Genomic DNA, 23,218 nt, shown 5'->3' on the forward strand with positions numbered 1-23,218 from the left:
CACACACACACACACACACACACACACACACACACACACACACACACACACACACACACACACACACACACACACACACACACACACACACACACACACACACACACCACTGCTTTTACCAGACTCTTATTATGATGGCTAAATACTGCACAATTTAAACACTTGCTCCCCACCCCCCCTTCCCCAGAACACATGTACATATTGGACTATAAATTGTGCTGTCCTGTATTATACTTATGCTAAAATGTTTATTTTATTCTACTGAGCCATTTACTTTATGTTCGTATTATTGTCTTTTATTATTTCTTATTGTTGTTGCATTGTTGAGAAGGAAACTGCAAGTTTGCATTTCGTTGGACGGTTTATACCATGTACAGTTGAAGTCGGAAGTTTACATACACCTTAGCCAAATACATTTAAACTCAGTTTTTCACAATTCCTGACATTTAATTATAGTAAAAATTCCCTGTCTTAGGTCAGTTAGGATCACCACTTTATTTGAAGAATGTGAAATGTCAGAATAATAGTAGAGACAATGATTTTTTTCTGCTTTTATTTCTTTCATCACATTCCCAGTGGGTCAGAAGTTTACATACACTCAATTAGTATTTGGCCTTGAAATGGTTTAAATTGGGTCAAACGTTTCGGGTAGCATTCCGCAAATTGGGTGAATTTTGGCCCATTCCTCCTGACAGAGCTGGTGTAACTGAGGCAGGTTTGTAGGCCTCCTTGCTCGCACACGCTTTTTCAGTTCTGCCCACAAATTTTCTATAGGATTGAGGTCAGGGCTTTGTGATGGCCACTCCAATACCTTGACTTTGTTGTCCTTAAGCCATTTTGCCACAACTTTGGAAGTATGCTTGGTATCATTGTCCATTTGGAAGACCCATTTGCGACCAAGCTTTAACTTCTTGACTGATGTCTTGATATGTTGCTTCAATATATCCACATAATTTCCCCTCCTCATGATGCCATCTATTTTGTGACGTGCACCAGTCCCTCCTGTAGCAAAGCACCCCCGGGCATCACGGTTGGGATGGTGTTCTTCGGCTTGCAAGCCTCCCCCTTTTTCCTCCAAACATAACGATGGTCATTATGGCCAAACAGTGCAGTTGCAAACCGTGGTCTGGCTTTTTTATGGCGGTTTTGGAGCAGTGGCTTCTTCCTTGCTGAGCGGCCTTTCAGATTATGTCGATATAGGACTCGTTTTACTGTGGATATAGATACTTTAGTACCTGTTTCCTCCAGCATCTTCACAAGGTCCTTTGCTGTTGTTCTGGGATTGATTTGCACTTTTATCAACAAAGTATGTTCATCTCTAGGAGAGAGAATGCGTCTCCTTCCTGAGTGGTCCCATGGTGTTTATACTTGCGTATTATTGTTTGTACAGATGAATGTGGTACCAAGAAATACACAGGTACACCTCCAATTGACTCAAATGTTGTCAATTAGCCTATCAGAAGCATCTAAAGCTATGATGTCATTTTCTGGAATTTTCCAAGCTGTTTAAAGGCACGGTTAACTTAGTGTATGTAAACTTCTGACCCACTGGAATTGTGATACAGTGAATTATAAGTGAAATAATAGGTCCGTAAACAATTGTTGGAAAAATTACTTGTGTCATGCACACAGTAGATGTCCTAACCGACTTTCCAAAACTATAGTTTGTTAACAAGAAATTTGTGGAGTGGTTGTAAAATTAGTTTTAATGACTCCAACCGAAGTGTATGTAAACTTCTGACTTCAACTGTACATACAACTAATAAATCTTGAAACTTGAAACACTGTTCCTTTGGCTGAATCTGACACATCTCCTGCATGCAGCTAAAGAAGACATTAAACCACACTCAAGATAATCTCAGACACTGTGGTTTACGTACACACACCCGTCAAACCAGGGTGTGTGTGTGTGTTCATGATGATCTGCAGTGCAAATTGCTGTCTCCCTAAGCTGCATGCAGGTGTGTGTGTGTGTCTTTTTCTGCCATTAGAAATCCATAGTTTCTTCAGTCAAACAGACATTTACACACATTGCTGCGTTATTGTGTGTGTGTGCCAAGGGGGAGACTGATGCATGTGGAGAAAGTGAAGAGAGAGTAATCTAGAAGCAAGAACTCATATAGACACATCCTCTTATCCCCTTTCTCCACACACACACACACACATGCACACACACACTTTTGATCTCTCCCTGTAAAGCAGTCCTTTTAGGGAGAGGAGTCCTGCGTGTTCTACTGTTGTTGAGGTACTCATAAGTAATCTTTCTGTCCGTCTCAGTTGAAGCATGACTTTAGATGTACTTTTACTTTATGATTGACATCAAGTTGATATTGGTGTGTGTGTGTGTGTGTGTGTGTGTGTGTGTGTGTGTGTGTGTGTGTGTGTGTGTGTGTGTGTGTGTGTGTGTGTGTGTGTGTGTGTGTGTGTGTGTGTGTGTGTGTGTGTGTGTGTGTGTGTCCACAGCACAGAAGTGGATGTATGTGAACCTGGAGAGTAATGTGTTTCTCCAGTACCTGGCCTGGGTCACCTACCCTGTGGTGCTCATCACCTTCTCAGCTGGCTTCACACAGATACTGGCCCCACAGGCCGTAGGTAAGACACACACTCACACAATCATACACACACACACACACACACACACACACACACACACACACACACACACACACACACACACACACACACACACACACACACACACACACACACACACACACACACACACATACTGACCATAGCATACCCACACTAACCCCCTCTCCCCCTCCCCCTCTAGGTTCAGGTATCCCAGAGATTAAGACCATTCTGAGGGGTGTAGTGCTGAAAGAATACCTCACCTTTAAAACCTTTGTGGCCAAAGTCATCGGTCTCACGTTTGCCCTGGGCAGTGGCATGCCTCTGGGCAAGGAGGTTACACACGCACTCTCTACACACAGTACACACACACACACACACTCTGTAAACATTCTTCTCAACAGTCCTCTGACGCATACACACACATCCTCTTCTCACAGTCAGGCTTGTGTGAGTGTGGGTAGTTGTCACTTGTTGCTGACAGTACAGTACTGTTATGCAGACACACACTCCATTCACAGGACAAGTGGTTCTCACGGTGAAGCACACACACACACAGGCATGTGGTTGTGGTTACACGTGTCCTGTGTCCCTGTCATACAGCCACACACGTTGCACTCAGGCCACCCCGTTGGTCACAGTGGAGAGGGAGGACAGGGGAGGGGGATAAGGAGGGAGGAAAGGAGAGGAGAGGAGAGGGGGATGAATGAGGGTGGAGAGGAGAGGGGGATGAATGAGGGTGGAGAGGAGAGGGGGATGAATGAGGGAGGAGAGGAGAGGGGGATGAATGAGAGAGGAGAGGAGAGGGGGATGAAGGAGGGTGGGGAGGAGAGGGGGATGAAGGAGGGTGGAGAGGAGACGGGGGGTGGAAGAGGGAAAGAAAATTAGATCATTGTAATCTTGAAAGACCTGAGATTAATCGATGATACACTGGAGGAGAGGAGACGTGTAGGAACACACTGAGGAGGGTGTTTGTGTACACACATGTTACATTTGATATTTTAGTGATTTATCAGACGCTCTTATTCAGGGTGACTTACAGTAAGCATTGAGTGCATACATTTTGGAAAGAAAAAGACTGGAGACCTCTCCCTCCTTTCAGAGAGTTTGAAAAGTGGAGAGAGAGACAGAGAGAGAGGTCATGAGTGAGTGTAAAAACAGGGAGGGAAACAGAGGTAAAGAAAGAAAGACTGGACACCTTTCCTCCTCTGAGAGTAAAAAAAAAGTGGAGAAAGGGAGGGAGAGGGAGAGAGAGAGAAGGGGACTAGTTGTATTGGGGAGAAGTGTTGCTTCTCAACACCAGGAGTAGGTTAGTCTCCTGGAGGGTGTCACACTTTCCGATATGTTTCTGTTTTAAACCTCTGGACTACATTGACCCTTTTGGCACAATGTGACTTGTTTTTATTCCGGGGTGAGTGAAACTGAAGTTTAAGTGTGATGTGGTTTTCTTTAAGTATGTAACCATTTTTTTTTTTTATACCAATTGTTTTAAGAAATAATTCACAAGTCATTCTCTCTTCCTCTCTAGAGTCCGTTTGTTCACATTGCTAGTCTTGGTGCTGCACTTCTCTGCAAGTTCATGTCTCTGTTTGGAGGAATATATGAGGTAAACTACACCTGTACACACACATGTTACCACATTGTTACCAATATGTTCTTAATAAGCTTTCAACACTATACATGCCTCTGTCAGTATTTCACTTCCATACCCTAACTTCACAACTAAAGCACAGTACATCTCATCACTATCACTATATCTATTTATCATCTACTGTAGCCACTGTTCGTGCAGTCAAACCAACTCCACTGTAGTTGAGATGCTTAAATCCATAAATCACCGAACAGACTCCTCTCTCCCTAATGACAGAACTGTACTGTAGGTTTTTTGTGTGTGTGTGTGTGTGTGTGTGTGTGTGTGTGTGTGTGTGTGTGTGTGTGTGTGTGTGTGTGTGTGTGTGTGTGTGTGTGTGTGTGTGTGTGTTTGAAGGGCCGGGGTCCTGGGGGAATCTTTGAGCCAAACCCCCAAGTTCCCTCAAGAGTTGACCACTCCTTTGCTGCATACTGTACGTCTGTCTGTCTGTCTGTCTGTCTGTCTGTCTGTCTGTCTGTCTGTCTGTCTGTCTGTCTGTCTGTCTGTCTGTCTGTCTGTCTGTCCGTCCGTCCGTCCGTCCGTCCATCTCCCCTTAATCTTTTCCTTCTCTCCCTCGGCTCCCTCTCGCCTCTCTCCTTCCCTCATCCCTTCTCTCTTCCTCCCTCCTCTCTGTGTTGTATCTGTACTGTATATGAATATGCCGCATTTTATGGCTTTTGTTTGCGATTCCACATGAATTACTCTTCCATCCATGCATTTGTTCATTCAAATATTACCTACAAAGTAATCATGTTTAGGAATAAACACTTTAGCGCTCTTGCAAAGCTAAAGAAATATAAATGCTTGCTTACTTTATTTGTTCTGGTAGTTGGAGAAGGATTCTTCATATTTCCTTGTTGTGACAGGCAAACAGAGGTGTGTTGGAGAGCGCAATGTTTTAACTGTTCATGCCAACCTGTTGGTGTGAAATTGTATATTCCATAGTGAAATGCATTATCCCAATTCTCCCCTGTCACAACAGCTGTGACAGTGATAGGTTGGGCTATACTTGCTGCTGTGCATGCTAATTGCTATCAGTCATTACTGAGGCCTGCCCTGGGGGAGGTCAGTTGGCTGACTTATTGATTTAAATCCAGTTGATATTGCTCTTCGTCCTGTTGATTATTTTGTAAATAATGTAGTAGCCTACTTTTTGTGCTTATTTATTCCCCATTTTTGCTCATAAAAGCCCTGACCTTGTGCAGAAAAATGTAGCATCATTGTCTGCCTCCTTCCACACTACTAGGCCTACATCCATCCTGACAACAGCCTACCTCGCAGGCTGTGTGTGTGTGTCTGTAAATGTAAACACACCTCTCCCTATGTGCTTACAGAATGAGTCGAGGAACATTGAGCTGTTGTCAGTTGCCTGTGCTGTGGGGGTGAGCTGTGTTTTCGCTGCCCCTATTGGAGGTGAGTGGCACCAACATAACACTTACTGACTGATACACTGGCTGGGTCGGAGATTGTAAGGTTTACTTCTTCCCCCCTGTTAGCAATTGATGTTACTCTTCAATAACACAGACCCCAAAGCAAATCAGGGGGAGAAAAATAGGTTTATTCAAGAGGATGTTATGCTGAGAGGTAGATGTTCATTCTCCCCTGTCCTCATTGATTCTCTCCACAGAACAAAGGGACAGGATGTAGTTTTATAACCCAGCCCTAGCCTGTGGTTGACCAATTAGAATTCCTTGCAATAAAACTGGGCCAATGGCCAAATAACAAGTATCCTATTTCAGGCTCAATGCCTAGACAAATTCATTCCATGTCTCTGACCCATTGATCAATAATTCCCTATTACAGAAAAAACACTATTTCCATAGTCCTCTCTTGACTTTTAGTCCTCTTGACCTTTAGTCCTCTTCGTTGTGTATTTATCTTTGAAATAGTCTTACACCCGTCACTCCCCTGATTGAGGCATAGTTACTAATTATCTTCCTGTGTGTTTCTGAGTAATATGTGTGTGTGTGTGTGTGTGTGTGTGTTTGTGTGTGCCTGTGTGTGAGATAGGTTTGCTGTTCAGTATTGAGGCAATGTCTACTTTCTTCACTGTGAGGAACTACTGGAGAGGGTTCTTCGCTGCTACCGTCACTGCCTTCATGTACAGAGTCCTGGCCGTGTGGAACAGAGACGAGGGTAAGACATGTTTACATGTGTACCCAGCAAACTGGGAGCATTCCCAGAACATTAACTTATGTTATAGTTAGGGTTTTATCGACCATTCCAATAATGTTTTTGATAACCAAATGTTTTTTATTAGGTGTTTAAAATGTATTATACTTGGAATTTTCTCATAACGTTCACTAAAATGTTGTTCACAACATCTGTAACAACCACTGCAGAACATTCCCCAAACATTGTCATTAGGTTTCCAGGTAATGTAATAACACAATGTACAAGTACTTTTAAAACATACTGCCACAACAAAATATGAGAGCAATAGAAATGGCTTTGAGAATATATTACGTGAACGTTCTGCTAATGTTGATGAAGATGTTATCAAAAACATGCATAACAACAAGCAGGGAATATTCCCACTATGCTTTCATGAAGTTTCAGTGTGACAAAGTTTCAGTGTGTTACAGTGTGACATTATGACATGATTATTCCAATAATGTTCCCTAAACCTTCTTCAGCAATCATGTCTGCATTCAATTATATTAGTTCTGAGAAAACATCACTGGAATATTTCACTAACATTAATGGATATCCGAGACACCTATCCAGGCATAGGATCTTAATTTGACCAGTTTCTCACAGCAGGAAAATAATCTTGCAGCAACAGGAAATGTGAATTAATAAGTGGATTATAATTAATGGACATTTTTGTATGGGTTGATACATTTTTCATTAGGGAAAATCAAGTCTGACCTTTTAAATAAGAAACTTTAGAATAATTTTTAAACCTACAATATTCTTTCCAAAATATTCAGTTAATGTTGAGGGAGACCTTACTACTAACACCTATAACAACAAACAAGAAACATTCCTGGAATATTCAGTTAATGTTGAGGGAGACCTTACTACTAACACCTATAACAACAAACAAGAAACATTCCTGAAATATTCAGTTAATGTTGAGGGAGACCTTACTACTAACACCTATAACAACAAACAAGAAATATTCCTGAAATATTCAGTTAATGTTGAGGGAGACCTTACTACTAACACCTATAACAACAAACTTCTTGCAAGACTCTTGTAAAATGATTCTGTAAGGTTATGACATGATGATCCAGAATTGTTCTAAAAACAAACTTCAACGATAATGGAAGTATTTCTCAAAGCATTGCTACAATGTTCTGCAGTGCATTCGTAAAGTATTCAGACCCCTCGACTTTTTACACATTTTATTACGTCATCAATCTACTGTACACACAAATAATGTGTACATTAATACCCTGTTTTTAGACATTTTTGCAAATGTACTACAAATAAAAAACTGAAATATTACATTTACATAAGTATTCAGACCCTTTACTCAGTAGTTTGGCAGCGATTACTGCCTTAAGTCTTCTTGGGTATGACGCTACAAGCTTGGAACACCTGTATTTGGGAAGTCGCTGCACAGCTATTTTCGATCGGTTTCAAGTCTGGGCTCTGGCTTGGCCACTCAAGGACATTCAGAGACTTGTCCCAAAGCCAGTCCTGCGTTGTCTTGGCTGTGTGCTTAGGGTCTTTGTCCTGTTGGAAGGTGAACCTTCACCCCAGTCTGAGGTCCTGAGTGCTCTGGAGCAGGTTTTCATCAACGATCTCTCTGTACTTTGCTCTGTTCATCTTTCCCTCGATCCTGACTACCGTAATTTCTGGACTATTAAGCGCACCTGAATATAAGCCGCACCCACTGAATTAAAAAAAAAATATGTATTTTGTACATAAATAAGCCGCACATGTCTATAAGCCGCAGGTGCCTACCAGTACATTGAAACAAATGAACTTTACACAGCCTTTAAAGGAAACACGGCTTGTAACAAAAATAAATAGGCCTTTAAACGAAACACGGCTTGTAACAAAAATAAATAGGCTTTAACGAAACACGGCTTGTAACAAAAATTAAAAAAAATAGCAGTAAACAGTAGCCTACCAAGAAAGTCATTGGTCACTATCTTCCTCCTGTGCACTGAAACCACTGAAGTCATCTCCTTCGGTGTCGGAGTTGAATAGCCTCAGAATTGCTTCATCCGATGTTGGATCGTTTTCATTGTCGCTCTCGTCACTTTCATCCGGAGGCAAATTCCCCGCTGAGCTCATGCTGCCCTCTTCAATACGCAGCAGTCCAGCCTTTCGAAACCCGTTGATGATAGTGGATTTATTTATTTTTTGACAATGCTCCACGCTGTCAGGACCCACTGGCAGACTTGACCATAAGTTGCTCTTCGCATGCGGCCCGTTTTAGTGAAGGATTTCTCCCCACTTGTCATCCAAGCCTCATTTTCTAGTTCGGGCCATCTGCTTTTCTTTCCTCTGAAAGCTTTTGTTGTCTTTTTGCACTAAGTCAGTTTCTCACGCTGCTGTTTCCAACGTCTTATCATCGACTCATTAAGGCCAAGCTCCCTTGCAGCAGCTCTATTTCCTTTTCCAACAGCCAGATCGATCGCCTTCAAATTGAAAGCTGCATCATATGCATTTCTCCGTGTCTTTGCCATGATGAGGGTGACAAAATAACTACCGTAATCAGAATGATGGGAAGTTTGAGCGTGCTCGATTTACGTCACATTATGTGACGGTGCTCAGTTTTTTGGCGGCATGAATCTTGTGAAAGCGGGAAAAATCCATAAATTAGCCGCGTCATTGTATAAGCCGCAAGGTTCAAAGCGTGGGAAAAAGTAGCGGCTTATAGTCCGGAAATTACGGTAGTCTCCCAGTCCTTGCCGCTGAAAAACATCCCCACAGCATGATGCTGCCACCACCATGCTTCACTGTCGGGATGGTGCCAGGTTTCCTCCAGAAGTGACACTTGGAATTCAGGCCAAAGAGTTGAATCTTGGTTTCATCAGACCAGAGAACATGTCTTCCCCCATGAATGATGCCGTGCCCCCCTTGGGCCAATCAGTGTAATTTAGTAAATTATGGAGCTCTATGGCAAGACGCATTATTCACCCCAGTTTTGTCCAAAATCAGGCCAGTAGTTTCTGAGATATCTCGTGTGACTAACTTACAGTGGATTACTATTGCGCCCCCCCCCCCCCCCCCCCTTGGGCTAATTAGTGTAATATTGTATATGCAGGATCTCTATGGCAAGATGCATCATTCACCCAAGTTTCGTCAATATCGGGTCAGTGGTGTCTGAGATATAGGGTGGTTTAGCTAGACTCATATCCCTGAGCATGTGTGCCAAATGTCATCATTCTGAGTCAAATAGATCAAGAGATGTGCCCGTTATAGAACCACCATGAATGTTCTTGCATAAGTTGAGTCTTGACAATGTTTGCAACATGTGTACCAAATTTAGTTATAATACGAATATCCTTGACTGAAGTATATGCACAGGGCCGGCCGGCCCGCCCATTAGGCAGGATTATGGTGGCAGCTTGACGAAGATGGCATTTTCCGAGCTAAACTGACCAAGCAGAACCTCCAACAACACATAACACCTCACATATTTCTTCCCAAAAACAATGACAATTTCTCTCAACCAGTGGCATATGGGCTTTTTAGGTGAGCACTGATGCCATACTGTGATAAGCAGTGGCCACTTTGTCAAAGGCAAGGGCACAAAATATTTTGCTTGTCCATTCCCAGTGTGCCTCTCCAGGGTGCTGTTGGAGAGACTCATCGCTGCGGCGCTCCACCAACGTTCCGTCAAAAAATTATCAAACATAAATCATGTAGCCTATGAAAGAGAAAAGAGTATGCAGCCTTTTATGTAGCCTACATGCAGGAGATAAAATGTATGACAATGTAATGAGACAGACACTTTTTACATCATACACGTTTCTTCCATCAAATAGCCTAACCTAAATGACGCAAATAGCCTAACCTAAATGACCTAAATAGCTAAACCTAAATGGCGCCCAATCAAATAAAAAATGTGCTGACATGTTAAACACCATATCCTAAAAACAGTACAGGTCAAAGTAAAAAGGACAATATGGAATGACCATTCAGGGTTCACACAACTGCTGTCCAGGAGTTTTACCCCATGGGCTAAATTGTCATGATCAGTGGTTTAAAGTTTGTATCCATCCCATTTTTGACGAGCTGATCATAGGGAGAAAGAAAAAAGGCGTACTTCTGCATTTCCCGGGGGTGTAAAAATGGCAAATAGGCTGAGGATAACTCTTGATAAAAGTTGTGTAGCTGATATTCAGAGCTTAAATAGCCAAATTGATTAGTCACAGGAATCAGGACTAATAAAGACAATGCAACGGCCTGTTTTATAAACGTTAGTCCTACCACATAGATTCATAACATTCTATTGCGGCCGACACTGTAGGCTACACCCCAGTAAGCACAGACCGACGCCAATGTCTTGTTCTGGTCCTTTCCGGACAGTCCGTCTTTTTTTGGTGTTTTACAAATGATAGGTCTACCAGATGGATGGGCATTCATAAAATTCCATTGCGGGATGACACTGTAAGCTGCACCCCAGTAAGTACGGACTGACACCAATGTCTTTTGGGCGTCTTTTTTTGGTCCAGTCCAGACCAGCCTTGATTTCTGACATAGATTTTTGGTCCGGTGAAGGCCAAATTTGAACCAATCAAAATCGTTTATGTTTGGTTCAGATTTGGTCGGGTCTGGACCAGCCTTGATTTGGTTCAATAAATTACCTAATTTCAACTTTCATTACAAACTGAAAATATGTTTTTTCTAAATCCGGAAAGAACACCTTTTCAACTTTCATTCAAAACTGAAAATGAACCTGATTTCAACGACCAGAAAATACATATTTTCAACGTCTGGAAAATACGTTTTTTTAATGTCCGGAAAATACGTATTTTTCAACGTCTGGAAATACGTATTTTCACCTTTCACAGATTCTAAAATGAACCTAACTTCAACTTCTGGAAAATACATATTTTAGATTTTTTTTCAATGTCAATTTGCTTACTAGGACTTTTCTAGTTTTGTGGGGTATAGGAGGAAGGAATTTTCTTCTCTCACCTAGTGCAGCAGAACGGCCAAAACTGGACCTGTATGTGTATTTATGTTACCGCCCCCGCTCCCAACCACAGCATGAAAAATGCTGAACGGGCTGCAATGATCTTTGTCGGGACCCGCAGTGATGCAGCCAGTCAAGATGCTCTCAATGGTGCATCTGTATAACCTTTTGAGGATCTGAGGGGCCAAGCCAAATCTTTTCAACCTTATGAGGGGCACTGTTGTGTTTAGTCCTTGGTGATGTGGAAACTGAGGAACTTGAAGCCCTCGACCCATTCCACTACAGCCCCGTCAATGTGGATGGGGGCGTGCTCGCCCCATCTGTTTCCTGTAGTCCACAATCAGCTGCTTTGTCTTGCTGACTTTGAGGGAGAGGTTGTAGTAGTAGTAGTAGTAGTACAGTGGGTAGTAGTACAGTAGTAGTAGTAGTACAGTAGTAGTAGTAGTAGTATGTGTCTTAGAACATATGCGCATCTATGTACATCTCACCGCAATCTGCCAGGCAGTAATTTTACATGATTTCTGAAATGAAGTTTGTAGTGGAAAAAAAATAAAAATCCCAACAGTGGCCAGTGTATTAGGTACACGAAAATGGTTCGCTCCTACAGACGTGGCATGTAGGCAGACAGGCACCGATGCATTCAGTTACTGTTCGATTGAGCATTAAAATGGGCAAAACGAGTAACCTAAGCGACTTTCAGTGTGGTATGATCGTCGGTGCCAGGTCGGCCTCCTGTGCTTTTCAAGCCTGACAACGTATAGGGTTTATAGAGAATGGTGCGACAAACAAAAAACATACAGTCAGCGGCAGTCCTGGCGGCGAAAACAGATCGTTAATGAGAGGTCGAAGGAGAATGGCAAGAATTGTGCAAGCTAACAGGCGGGCTACAAACTGTCAAATAACAGCGCATTACCACAGTGGTGTGCAGAACGGCATCTCGGAACGCAAAACTCGTTGATCCTCGTCCACCACACCGGGCTCCACTCATATCAGCTAAAAACAAGAAGGAGCGCCTCCAGTGGGCACGCCATCACCAACACAGGACAATTGAGGGGTGGAAAAACATTACCTGGTCCAAGAATCGCAGTTCCTGTTGTATCATGCTGATGTCAGAGTCAGGATTTGACGTAAGTAGCATGAGTACATGACCCCATCCTGCCTGGTGTCAACAGTACAGGCTGATGGTGGTGTACTGGTGTGGGGAATGTTTTCCTGGCACACGTTAGGTCCCTTGATACCAATTAAGCAACGTTTCCATGTCCTGAAGAATTCAGTTTGTTCTGGAGGCAAGGAGGTTCCGACCCGGTACTAGATGGGTGTACTTAATAAACTAGCCACTGAGTGTATAAAGAAGATTGGTAGAGTAAGAAATAATAGAGGATAATGTTTTTCTAGATTGTTATCCTCTCTTTTGCAAAGTCAAAGACCACAACCTGGAAGTCACAGTAAAGGTGTTAACAGCTTCATATTGGTGTCAGTCCCATCCCAGTGGCTCAGTGGATTTTTTCAAGGGTTAACACTCAAAATCTCCCAGGTCCGATCTCAACTTGAGTCGATCAACAAGATACAGAAAAACTATGTTTGTACAATAAATGTTTAATATATTGTCATGTGACTCCAAATTTCTACATGGTTTGTTGTACAACTAACTTTCTCAACAGTAAGATAACACTAACATATGAAAGAAACCTCCATGGACTTAAAAAAATGTAATTTATCATTCTGGGAACATAGAAAGAACATTGAGGGAATGTTTTGTGCACCCTGATGCAAACATTGTAAGTATGCCATCACATCTGGACATATTTTGTGTTTAGGGAACCTATCTCTCGTCATATCCCCACAAAGAAACGTGTAATATCTGAAAATTTAGCCTGCTAGACTTTCTTACCCGTTTGAAATCGGAGTAGATAGCCAGAGCGAATTTACTGGCTATGTCTATCAACAGTTGTCGCAGTGACATTCTATTGAAATGGATACTTGCATAGTGGAGTCTTTTGTTAAGACATGTAGCTAGCTAGCTAGCCAAACAATGAACCATAATCCCAACTCATGACGTTACTACCGTGCATGAATCTGCAGGTAGCTAACCAACTAGCTAACATTAGGCTATAACTAGCCAAGCTAATGCCTCTGAGATACGAATAATAAGATCATACGCATAACGTTAGCTAGCTAGCTAACAGTGCACTTTAACTTGAAATGAAAATGACTTTGTCAAAAAATAGAACATATAATATCTGAAAATGTAGCTAGTTTGAAGATGTAATCCGGAGACAGGTGTTTTCTCCATCTCCTTAGCTATCATACTCTAATTCCACTGATTTCAAAACTCAGTCCTCCAGAAAGTGGAGAGCAACACTTATGCAGCTTTACTAAGCAATATATATTTTTTTTAAGTCGCGTTAGACAAGATTACCTACACATACTGACCAGCTCAAATAGACAGAAGTGTGCTATATGGCAGACCAATCCGAACTCATCTCTCGGCATGTCCAGCCCACTCATTATCCCAGCAATCATGGCTAGCGGGAAGGTTGCTTGCTTTTTCTGTGGCTAAACCAACTAGGCTCTGTGGCTAAAACACATTTTGATTAAAAAAAAGATTACATTTAAATGGCTCTCGTTTGAAGTAGTGACCCGCAACATACGCCTAGTTTCCTGAAACGGGTCACATATCTTTTGTGATGTCCCCACAATGTTCCCACCAGACTGTTACCACAACCTAATGAAACATTCTGGAAACCTTTAAAGAACAGACTATACAGTATGTGTTCTGGTAACATCCTTGCATTGTCAGGCTAGTGGTTTATACGAACATTGTATAATCCTCAGCACAACTGGACAGTCTTTGTGTTATGAGAACATTTGCCACTACATAACAAATGTTCTGGGAACTTTCATAGAACCAATTTTGGTTTGCTATGTATACTGTATATTGCCTTAATAAAACATTGAGGTAAGGTCTGTACTGTATATAGCCCAGTGTTTCCCAAACTCAGACCTCAGGACCCCAAGGGGTGCACGTTTAGTTTTTTGACCTAGCACTACACAGCTGATTCAAATAATCAACGCTTGATGATTAGTTGATTATTTGAATCAGCTGTGTAGTGCTGGGGCAAAAACCAAAACATGCACCCAGGGGGCCCCAGGACTGAGTTTGGGAAACACTGATATAGCCCTTTAAAAACATTTTGATAACGATTAATCACTTTATTTCTCTCTCTATCCCTACCTCCTACACAGTGACCATCACAGCTGTGTTGCCAACCAATTTCCGTCAGGACTTCCCCTTTGACCTCCAGGAGCTTCCAGCCTTCGCTATCCTTGGGTGAGTCTAAGCTGTCCTCAATTAGCCAGTAAGCTCTTTGTTGCCTCAATTAGCCAGTGAGCTCTTTGTTGCCTCTGTTAGCCAGTGTGCTCTTTGTTGCCTCTGTTAGCCAGTGAGCTCTTTGTTGCCTCTGTTAGCCAGTGAGCTCTTCGTTGCCTCTGTTAGCCAGTGAGCTCTTTGTTGCCTCTGTTAGCCAGTGAGCTCTTCGTTGCCCCTGTTAGCCAGTGAGCTCTTCGTTGCCTCTGTTAGCCAGTGAGCTCTTTGTTGCCTCTATTAGCCAGTGAGCTCTTTGTTGCCTCTGTTAGCCAGTGAGCTCTTTGTTGCCTCTGTTAGCCAGTGAGCTCTTTGTTGCCTCTGTTAGCCAGTGAGCTCTTTGTTGCCTCTGTTAGCCAGTGAAAGCTGGTGTACAGGAGGATAGCCTCCTGACGTTAGTCACCTAACATGGATAATTCAGCCAGTGAGGTGGTGCATTTAGGACGTCTTATTTTAGCTTGCTGTTACCGTGGTAGCGTAGCCTCCGGGCTTACCACAGAACTGAATAGTACCAGAGCCCCCTCTCTTTCTCTCTCTATTTCCATCTCAGATGAAAGACGAGCCCTGTGCTTAACTGCGTGGGCTCCCAAAGAGAAGAAAATCCCCCTCTTTTTTTTCCTCTTTCCTTCTTGTCTGGAGGATGTCCTCCCACTCAGCATCTGAGGAGTGGAGCTTTGACTCACAATCAAACAAAACAGCAGTCTTATCACACTTCTATAGGGGAGAGAGATAGAGAGAGAGTGTTTGTGTGTGTGCACGCACGCACGCCCCTGTAGGTGTGTATTTTGGTAACCTCTCCCTTGCCTTGATGTCTTTTGGGAAAGTAGGTGTTGTAGAATTTTGTAATCAATGTTCATAAATTTCAATTATCTTTATAGGTCTGCAACCCAGAGTGTGTAAAGTTCTGGTTTAAATGAAACAGACAGAATTCCCAACTCACAATTAGTCAAATCCAATTTTATTCGCGAGAGCTCTGTCGTGCATATACAAAGATGTTCCTTTTATAACATTCTCTTAACCTACGCACATACATACACACTAACCCTAGGAGAGCTATCCTATCTACTTCTCTACAATTCTCACCACAGTTGATCACTACCCAACTGACAGTTCCATTCCCCCCAAGATAAGGGAAACCTGGAGGGGTACTGTGAAATATCATCTATTCATCATTTATTCAGGAGTATTTGACATATTTAATTATTCAGGAACATGAATTTATGAGCATTCATATACAGTAATTGGCTGTAACTGAGGGGGAACTTTGAGCTGGGTGATATGAACAAAATCCATATTGTGATAAATGTAACTATTTGCTTGATAACAGTAAATACAACGACAAACAAAAAAGTTAGCGTTTTTGGGGCAGGGCTTTAGACACGTTTTTTCCAGTGTCAAGTAGGACAACTGAGATGGTAGCCTATGGTTAAAAAAGTCATCTATTTCATCTAACATCCAGGGAATGCATGATTGATATTTTGATGGGTAACATGATTTATTTTGGGCTATATAGCCATGTAGGCTAATTGATTCATCTATCAGTAAATATAGGTTAATGTCCTAAAAAAAACTTTCCAGTTTGATGTAGGCCATTTCTATCCACTGAAAATGGCGTGTTCTGCTCTTCGAGCGCATCAAAACCATACTACGGCCTACACTGATCAATGGTCATACAGTGCATTCGGAAACTATTTAGACCCCTTGACCCCTTTCCAAATCATGTCCAGTCAATTGAATTTACCACAGGTGGACTCTTATCAAGTTGTAGAAACATCTCAAGGATGATCAAATGAAACAGGATGCACCTGACCTCAATTTCAAGTCTCCTAGCAAAGGGTCTGAGTACTTATTTAAATAAAGAATTTATGTTTTTATTTTTATACATTTGCAAAAATGTCTAAAAACATGTTTTTGCCTTATCATTATGGTCTATTGTGTGTAGATTGATGAGGATCATTTTTTATTTGATCAATTTTAAAATGTGGGAAAAGTCCAGGGGTCTGATTACTTTCCGAATGCACTGTATACTTGTACATCTCTCTCTCCTCGCATAATGGGGGGAGGGAGTGAGAGTTTCCCACAGCAGCCGACAGCGAAACGGGACAGGCAGATACTTTCATAGCAGGAATCAACACAATGTATAGGCTATTACTATTGACCAAATAATGATTTTAGAACATTCTACAAGAACGTTGTGTAGCAAAGTCACTGAACATGCGGGTGTCAGTAATTTTCAGTTCATCGTCCCAGCTCTAGGCTTTGCTACCACTTGGTTCTGGAGAAACTCTGCCTCTCTGTCCTACTGTAACTTCCACAAAATACAAGCTTATATAAACTGGCCTCTCTCTCTTTCTACACCCGTCTTTTTCTCCTTTTAATCTCTCCCTCTCCCTGTCCCTCCTCCCTCCCCACTCCTCCCTTCTCTCGCCACAGTATTGCCAGTGGTCTTGGCGGGGCATTGTTTGTCTGCCTGAACAGACAGATAGTCCAGTTAATCAGGAACCAGAAGACCATCAAAAAGTTCCTCATGAAGAAGTAAGTCATCAACATCAGACAGTGGCCCCTACTGGGTCCTAGAGAGAGTACCTGTATCCCAGTGTCACACACACACACAGATTTAGCTCCAATGATGCAGATCTCTCCACAGCAGAGATAAATGAAGACATTCATCTTGACAACTGTTTATTAATGAATGGTGTTTACTCATCTCCCTACCAGACTGATGCATTAACAATCCTCCGACTGTCACGATCGTCGTAATGAGGCAGAGTGGACCAAGGCGCTGCGTGATAGAAAGACATCTTCTTTATTATGAAGACGAAACAAACGAACAAAAACAACAAACAGACGACCGTGAAGCTATTCAAACAAATAGTGCTGACACTAAACACTACACATAGACAATTACCCACAATAGCCTAATGCCTATGGCTGCCTAAAATATGGCTCCCAATCAGAGACAATGAATGACAGCTGTCTCTGATTGAGAACCATTCAGGCAACCATAGACTTACCTAGACACCTACACTCAACACAAACCCATACACTCTACCAAAACCCCCTATACCATACAACCACCCCAGACGAGACAACTATACACAAACATCCCCCCTGTCACACCCTGACCTAACCAAAATATTACAGAAAACAAAGATAACTAAGGCCAGGGCGTGACACCGACTTCTAAATTAATGTGATGTTCTGTATATCACTCAGCTGTGGGAAGGGTTTGGGGACAGTTTGACTAAACACCCTCTCTGCTCTCCCTCTTATCCTCCCTCCCTTCTCTTCTCTCACCCTCCCTCCCTCTCTCTTTCCTCTCACCCCCTTCCTCCCTCTCTCTCTCTCTCACCCTTCTCTTCTCTCACCCTCCCTCCCTCTTTCCTCTCACCCCCCTCCCTCCCTTCCTCCCTTTCTCTCCTCTCCCTCCCCCCCCTTCTCTTCTCTCACCCTCCCTCCCTCCCTCTCTCTACTCCACCTCTCACCCTCCCTCTTTTCTCTTCTCCCTCACTCTCTCTTCTCTCCATCTCACCCTCCCTCCTTCTCTCTCTTCTCACCCTCCCTCCCTCCCTCCTCTTCTCTCCTCTCAGGCGTCTGCTGTACCCAGCCCTGGTCACTCTGCTTGTGTCTACGCTAACGTTTCCCCCCGGCTTCGGACAGTTCATGGCAGCCAAGGTTAGTTTAGTTCCACCCTTCCAAACCATGGCCAGTGGGTTTTTGTGGATAACACAGGTGAAATCAGAGGAGAGTTGATAGTTAGAAACACAGATACGTACTGTGTCTATTGGTTATGTGACCGGTGTGTGTGTGTGTGTGTGTGTGTGTGTGTGTGTGTGTGTGTGTGTGTGTGTGTGTGTGTGTGTGTGTGTGTGTGTGTGTGTGTGTGTCAAGAATAGTAAACAAAAAATGTTTGACCAACTGGGGACATTTTGTTAGTCCCCACAAGGTTAGAATTACGTTAAGGGTTAGGAGCTAGGGTTCGTTTTAGGGTTAGGTTTTTGGGTTAAAGTTAGGGTTTGGGTTAGGGTAAAAGTATGCGTTAGGTTTAGGGTTAGGGGTTAGGGAAAATAGGATATTGAATGGGACTGAATTGTGTGTCCCCACAAAGTTAGCTGTACAAGACTGTGTGTGTGAGTGTGAGTGTGTGTGTGTGTGTGTCTGTACATGCAGCTTCATTGCAAGTGTTAGATGAGAGCAGTGCCATTTGGCTTAAATTATATGAGGAGAGAGAGAGCGAGAGAGAGAGGATGGAGGTGTGTGTGTGTCTACACGTGTGTGCGCTTGTAGAGATGGCTTAGGGGTGACTAATGTAGATGCCTCTCTGATTAAATTCCTCTCATCTGTGAAATTAAAACAATTAACAGCAGAAAATTCAGCGGGTCCTCCGGCCTAACACACAATCACACATTTACATAGAGGCACAGTCTCTCCCTCCATCTCATTTTTTTCTTCCTATGTTTTCCTGCCTCCCTACCCCCCCCCCCCCCCCCCCCTCTCTCTGTAATGAGAGGGGGAGTGAAACTATTGGTGCAGTTCTGCTGTTGATTCTAGGGATGTGACAAATAGATTTAGTCTCTTAACGTTTAAACTGCAATTTTTCTTTTTGCTTAAACAATAAAAAAAATCATAAAGATTAGAAGAAATGAGTTTAAAAAAAAAATACAATTCCATGTACAGATAAATAGTTAAGCAGTTAGATTAAACAACTCCTTTGTAAGATACATTTTTTTAAATGAAACATGTATGGAAACAGGTGAATTAACACTCCTCAGTGAGCAGGCTCAAGCAAGCAAGCTAAAACCCACATGGTAGCAAAAACTAACTAGCAGAAATTGTTAAAAGTTAGAAATGATTTAAACACTTTGCTGGAGGCTACTATTTACTAGTTAACAAAAAATCATGTATGTCATATAAAATATATTCACCCCACCCAGTATTGTAATCAAAACCAGAAAATATGTAGTCCTTGGCTCAGACAGTATAGTAGTGTGGGCTCAATAGCATCTCATTAGTGTGCAAGATCTTGAGAATCAGCTGTACATGTGATGGAAGAATGCACTGTGCATGCAGAGGGTTGCAATTCCATTGAATTGGGGAAAGTTTAACCAAAATATGACACAAGACCTCGAATTGCCTTGTGTATCCCACAATAAGTTCACTGTTACAAGCTAAAGTTTTTGATGAATTTAAGCAAAATTCACCAAATTCCCGGGCTTAACTTCCCATGGAAAATTTCTGAAAACATTCCGGAAATTTATGACCCTTTGCAACCCTATCCCCTAGCACTTCATGTAGATTGGGATAGCACTAATGTAATAGCTTCTCCTTGATCTCTGAAAGGAATAATTCTTGCTGTGTTGCATTACATTACATTTACATTTTAAGTCATTTAGCAGACGCTCTTATCCAGAGCGACTTACAAATTGGAAAGTTCATACATATTCACCCTGGTCCCCCCGTGGGAATTGAACCCACAACCCTGGCGTTGCAAGCGCCATGCTCTACCAACTGAGCCACACGGGACTTATACCTATCCAATCCTTTCATATCTGCTTCAATGCTTTGGGTAGGAGCTTGGGACCAATATGGGATATATAAAAAATTACATAAATGCCTGCTGTCTTTAGGTCTCCATCTGTCTGATATGATGTCACTTCCTGTTTCCCCCATGCAGCTGACCCAGATGGAGTCCCTGGAGACATTGTTAGACAACCAGACGTGGTCCAAGCAGGGCATACCCGAGGAGTTTGACAGCGACAGCAACTCTCAGGCCTGGAAACAACCCCAGGTCAACGTCTTCGTCACCCTCACCCTCTTTGTCGTCATGAAGGTAGGCACACAGGAGCCTAACCTTTCTCCTGTTAGTGGTCTTGAAGGACAGGAGTTAAAGAAACAATTTCCTATCCAAAACTGCTTAAAAGTCCTGTCTTGTCCTCTTGTCCCATCCCTCTCTCCTCTCTCTTCTGTCCTAAAATCAGACACCTTTACTTTCACTCCTCTGGTGGTGCTGTCCCATCCCAACCCCTCTGTTCTTCCAATGTCACTTCCAAGGTTGACACAGCCAATTTTCTCTGTGTGTGTGTGTGTGTGTGTGTGTGTGTGTGTGTGTGTGTGTGTGTGTGTGTGTGTGTGTGTGTGTGTGTGTGTGTGTGTGTGTGTGTGTGTGTGTGTGTGTGTGTGTGTGTGTGTGTGTGTGTGTGTGTGTGTGTGTGTCCAGCCCCCTACTGTATATGTAGCAGTATTTCTGGCATATATTTTGACGTTGTCACTAACTTTGTGTTTGTGCCCATTGTTCTCAATAGAGGTACTATTTTAGTAATCCCCAGTGTGTGTGTGTGTGTATGTATGTGTGATAGGTGTGAAAGCAGCGTAGGGTGTAGAGTTACTGACATAGATCTATTAGATCACACTGGCAGCTGGCCTTAATTACTGCTAACTAGACGGTAATTTCTATGCAATCAAATCAAATCAAATTTTATTGGTCACATACACGTGTTTAGCCAGTGTTATTGCGAGTGTAGCGAAACGCTTGTGCTTCTAGTTCCGAAGGTGCAGCAATATTTAGCAAGTAATATCGAACAATTTCACAACAAATACCTAATACACACAAATCTAAGTAAAGGAATGGAATAAGAATATATAAATATATGGATGAGCAATTTCAGAGCGGCATAGGCTAAGATACAGTAGATAGTATAGAATACAGTATATACATATGAGATGATTTATGACAAATATGTAAATTTTATTAAAGTGACTAGTGTTCCATTTATTAAAGTGAACAATGATTTCAAGTCTGTATGTAGGCAGCAGCCTCTCTTTGCTAGTGATGGCTATTTAACAGTCTGATGGCCTTGAGATAGAAGCTGTTTCTCAGTCTCGGTCCCAGCTTTGATGCACCCGTACTGACCTCACCTTCTGGATGATAGCGGAGTGAACAGGCAGTGGCTCGGGTGGTTCTTGTCCTTGAGGATCTTTTTGGCCTTCCTGTGACATCTGGTGCTGTAGGTGTCCTGGCGGGCAGGTAGTTTGCCCCCTCTGATGCGTTGTGCAGACCGCACCACCCTCTGGAGAGCCCTGCGGTTGTGGGCGGTGCAGTTGCCGTACCAGGTGGTGATACAGCATGACAGGATGCTCTCAATTGTGCTTCTGTAAAAGTTTTAGGTGACAGGCCTAATTTCTTCAGCCTCCTGAGGTTGAAGAGGCGCTGTTGCGCCTTCTTAACCACACTGTCTGTGTGGGTGGTCCATTTCAGTTTGTCAGTGATATGTACGCTGAGGAACCTAAAGCTTTCCACCTTCTCCACTGCTGTCCCGTTGATGTGGATAGGGGGGTGCTCCCTCTGCTGTTTCATGAAGAAGAAGGCTTGCTCTGAAGGATCAGCGAAGTGGAGATGTTGTTACCCACCATCTGGTGGCGGGCTGTCAGGAAGTCCAGGACCCAATTGCACAGGGCCGGGTTCAGACCCAGGGCCTCGAGCTTAATGATGAGCTTGGAGGGTACTATGGTGTTGAATACTGAGCTATAGTCAATGAACAGTATTCTTACATAGGTATTCCTCTTGTCCAGATGGCATAGGGCAGTGTGCAGTGTGATGGCGATTGCATCGTCTGTGGACCTATTGGGGCGGTAAGCAAATTGAAGTGGGGCTAGGGTGACAGGTAAGGTGGCGGTGATATGATCCTTGACTAGTCTCTCAAAGCACTTCATGATGACCGAAGTGAGTGCCTACAGGATGATAGTTCAGTTATCTTTGCATTCTTGGGTACAGGAACAATGCTGGCCATTTTGAAGCATGTGGGCACGGCAGACTGGGATAGGGAGAGATTGAATATGTCCGTAAACACTCCAGCCAGCTGGTCTGTGCATGCTCTGAGGATGTGGTTAGGGATGCAGTCTAGGCCGGCAGCCTTGCGAGAGTTAACACATTTAAATGTCTTACTCACGTCGGCCATGGAGAAGGAGAGCCCACAGTCCTTGGTGGCAGGCGACATCGGTGGCACTGTGTTGTCCTCAAAGCGGACAAAGAATGTGTTTAGTTTGTCTGGAAGCAAGACGTCGGTGTCCGCGACGTGGCTGGTTTTCCTTTTGTAGTCCGTGATTGTCTATAGACCCTGCCACATACTTCTCTTGTCTGAGCCATTGAATTGCGACTCCACTTTGTCTCAATACTGACATTTTGCCTGTTTTATTACCTTGCGGAGGGAATGACTACTCTGTTAGTATTCTGCCATATTCCCCATCACCTTGCCATGGTTAAATGTGGTGGTTCGAGCTTTCAGTTTTGCGTGAATGCTACCATCTATCCATGGTTTCTGGTTAGGGTAGGTTTTGATAGTCAGTGGGTACAAGATATTCTCTACACTTCTTGATAAACTCAGTAACCGTCTCAGTGTACACATCCATATTATTCTCAGAAGCTACCCAGAACATATCCCAGTCCGCATGATCAAAACAATCTTGAAGCGTGGATTCCACTTGGTCAGACCAGCGTTGAATAGTCCTTAGCACGAGTACTTCCTGTTTAAGTTTCTGCTTATAGGAA

General features: G+C 43.0%; 1 protein-coding gene across 1 annotated transcript in view; it reads left to right on the forward strand.

The window, feature by feature from the left end:
- Window positions 1-23,218, forward strand: part of LOC120028475 (chloride channel protein 2-like) — a 63,146-nt gene that overhangs the window by 16,418 nt on the left and 23,510 nt on the right. Inside the window, exons 4-12 of the mRNA XM_038973680.1 lie at window positions 2,464-2,592; window positions 2,777-2,910; window positions 4,103-4,180; window positions 5,539-5,617; window positions 6,215-6,340; window positions 14,556-14,640; window positions 17,107-17,208; window positions 18,264-18,348; window positions 20,348-20,503. Of these exons, the coding sequence (XP_038829608.1) occupies window positions 2,464-2,592; window positions 2,777-2,910; window positions 4,103-4,180; window positions 5,539-5,617; window positions 6,215-6,340; window positions 14,556-14,640; window positions 17,107-17,208; window positions 18,264-18,348; window positions 20,348-20,503 (974 nt within the window). The remainder of the gene's footprint in view (window positions 1-2,463; window positions 2,593-2,776; window positions 2,911-4,102; window positions 4,181-5,538; window positions 5,618-6,214; window positions 6,341-14,555; window positions 14,641-17,106; window positions 17,209-18,263; window positions 18,349-20,347; window positions 20,504-23,218) is intronic.

Source organism: Salvelinus namaycush, chromosome 34, assembly GCF_016432855.1.
Source record: "Salvelinus namaycush isolate Seneca chromosome 34, SaNama_1.0, whole genome shotgun sequence".
Taxonomy (NCBI): Eukaryota; Metazoa; Chordata; class Actinopteri; order Salmoniformes; family Salmonidae; genus Salvelinus; species Salvelinus namaycush.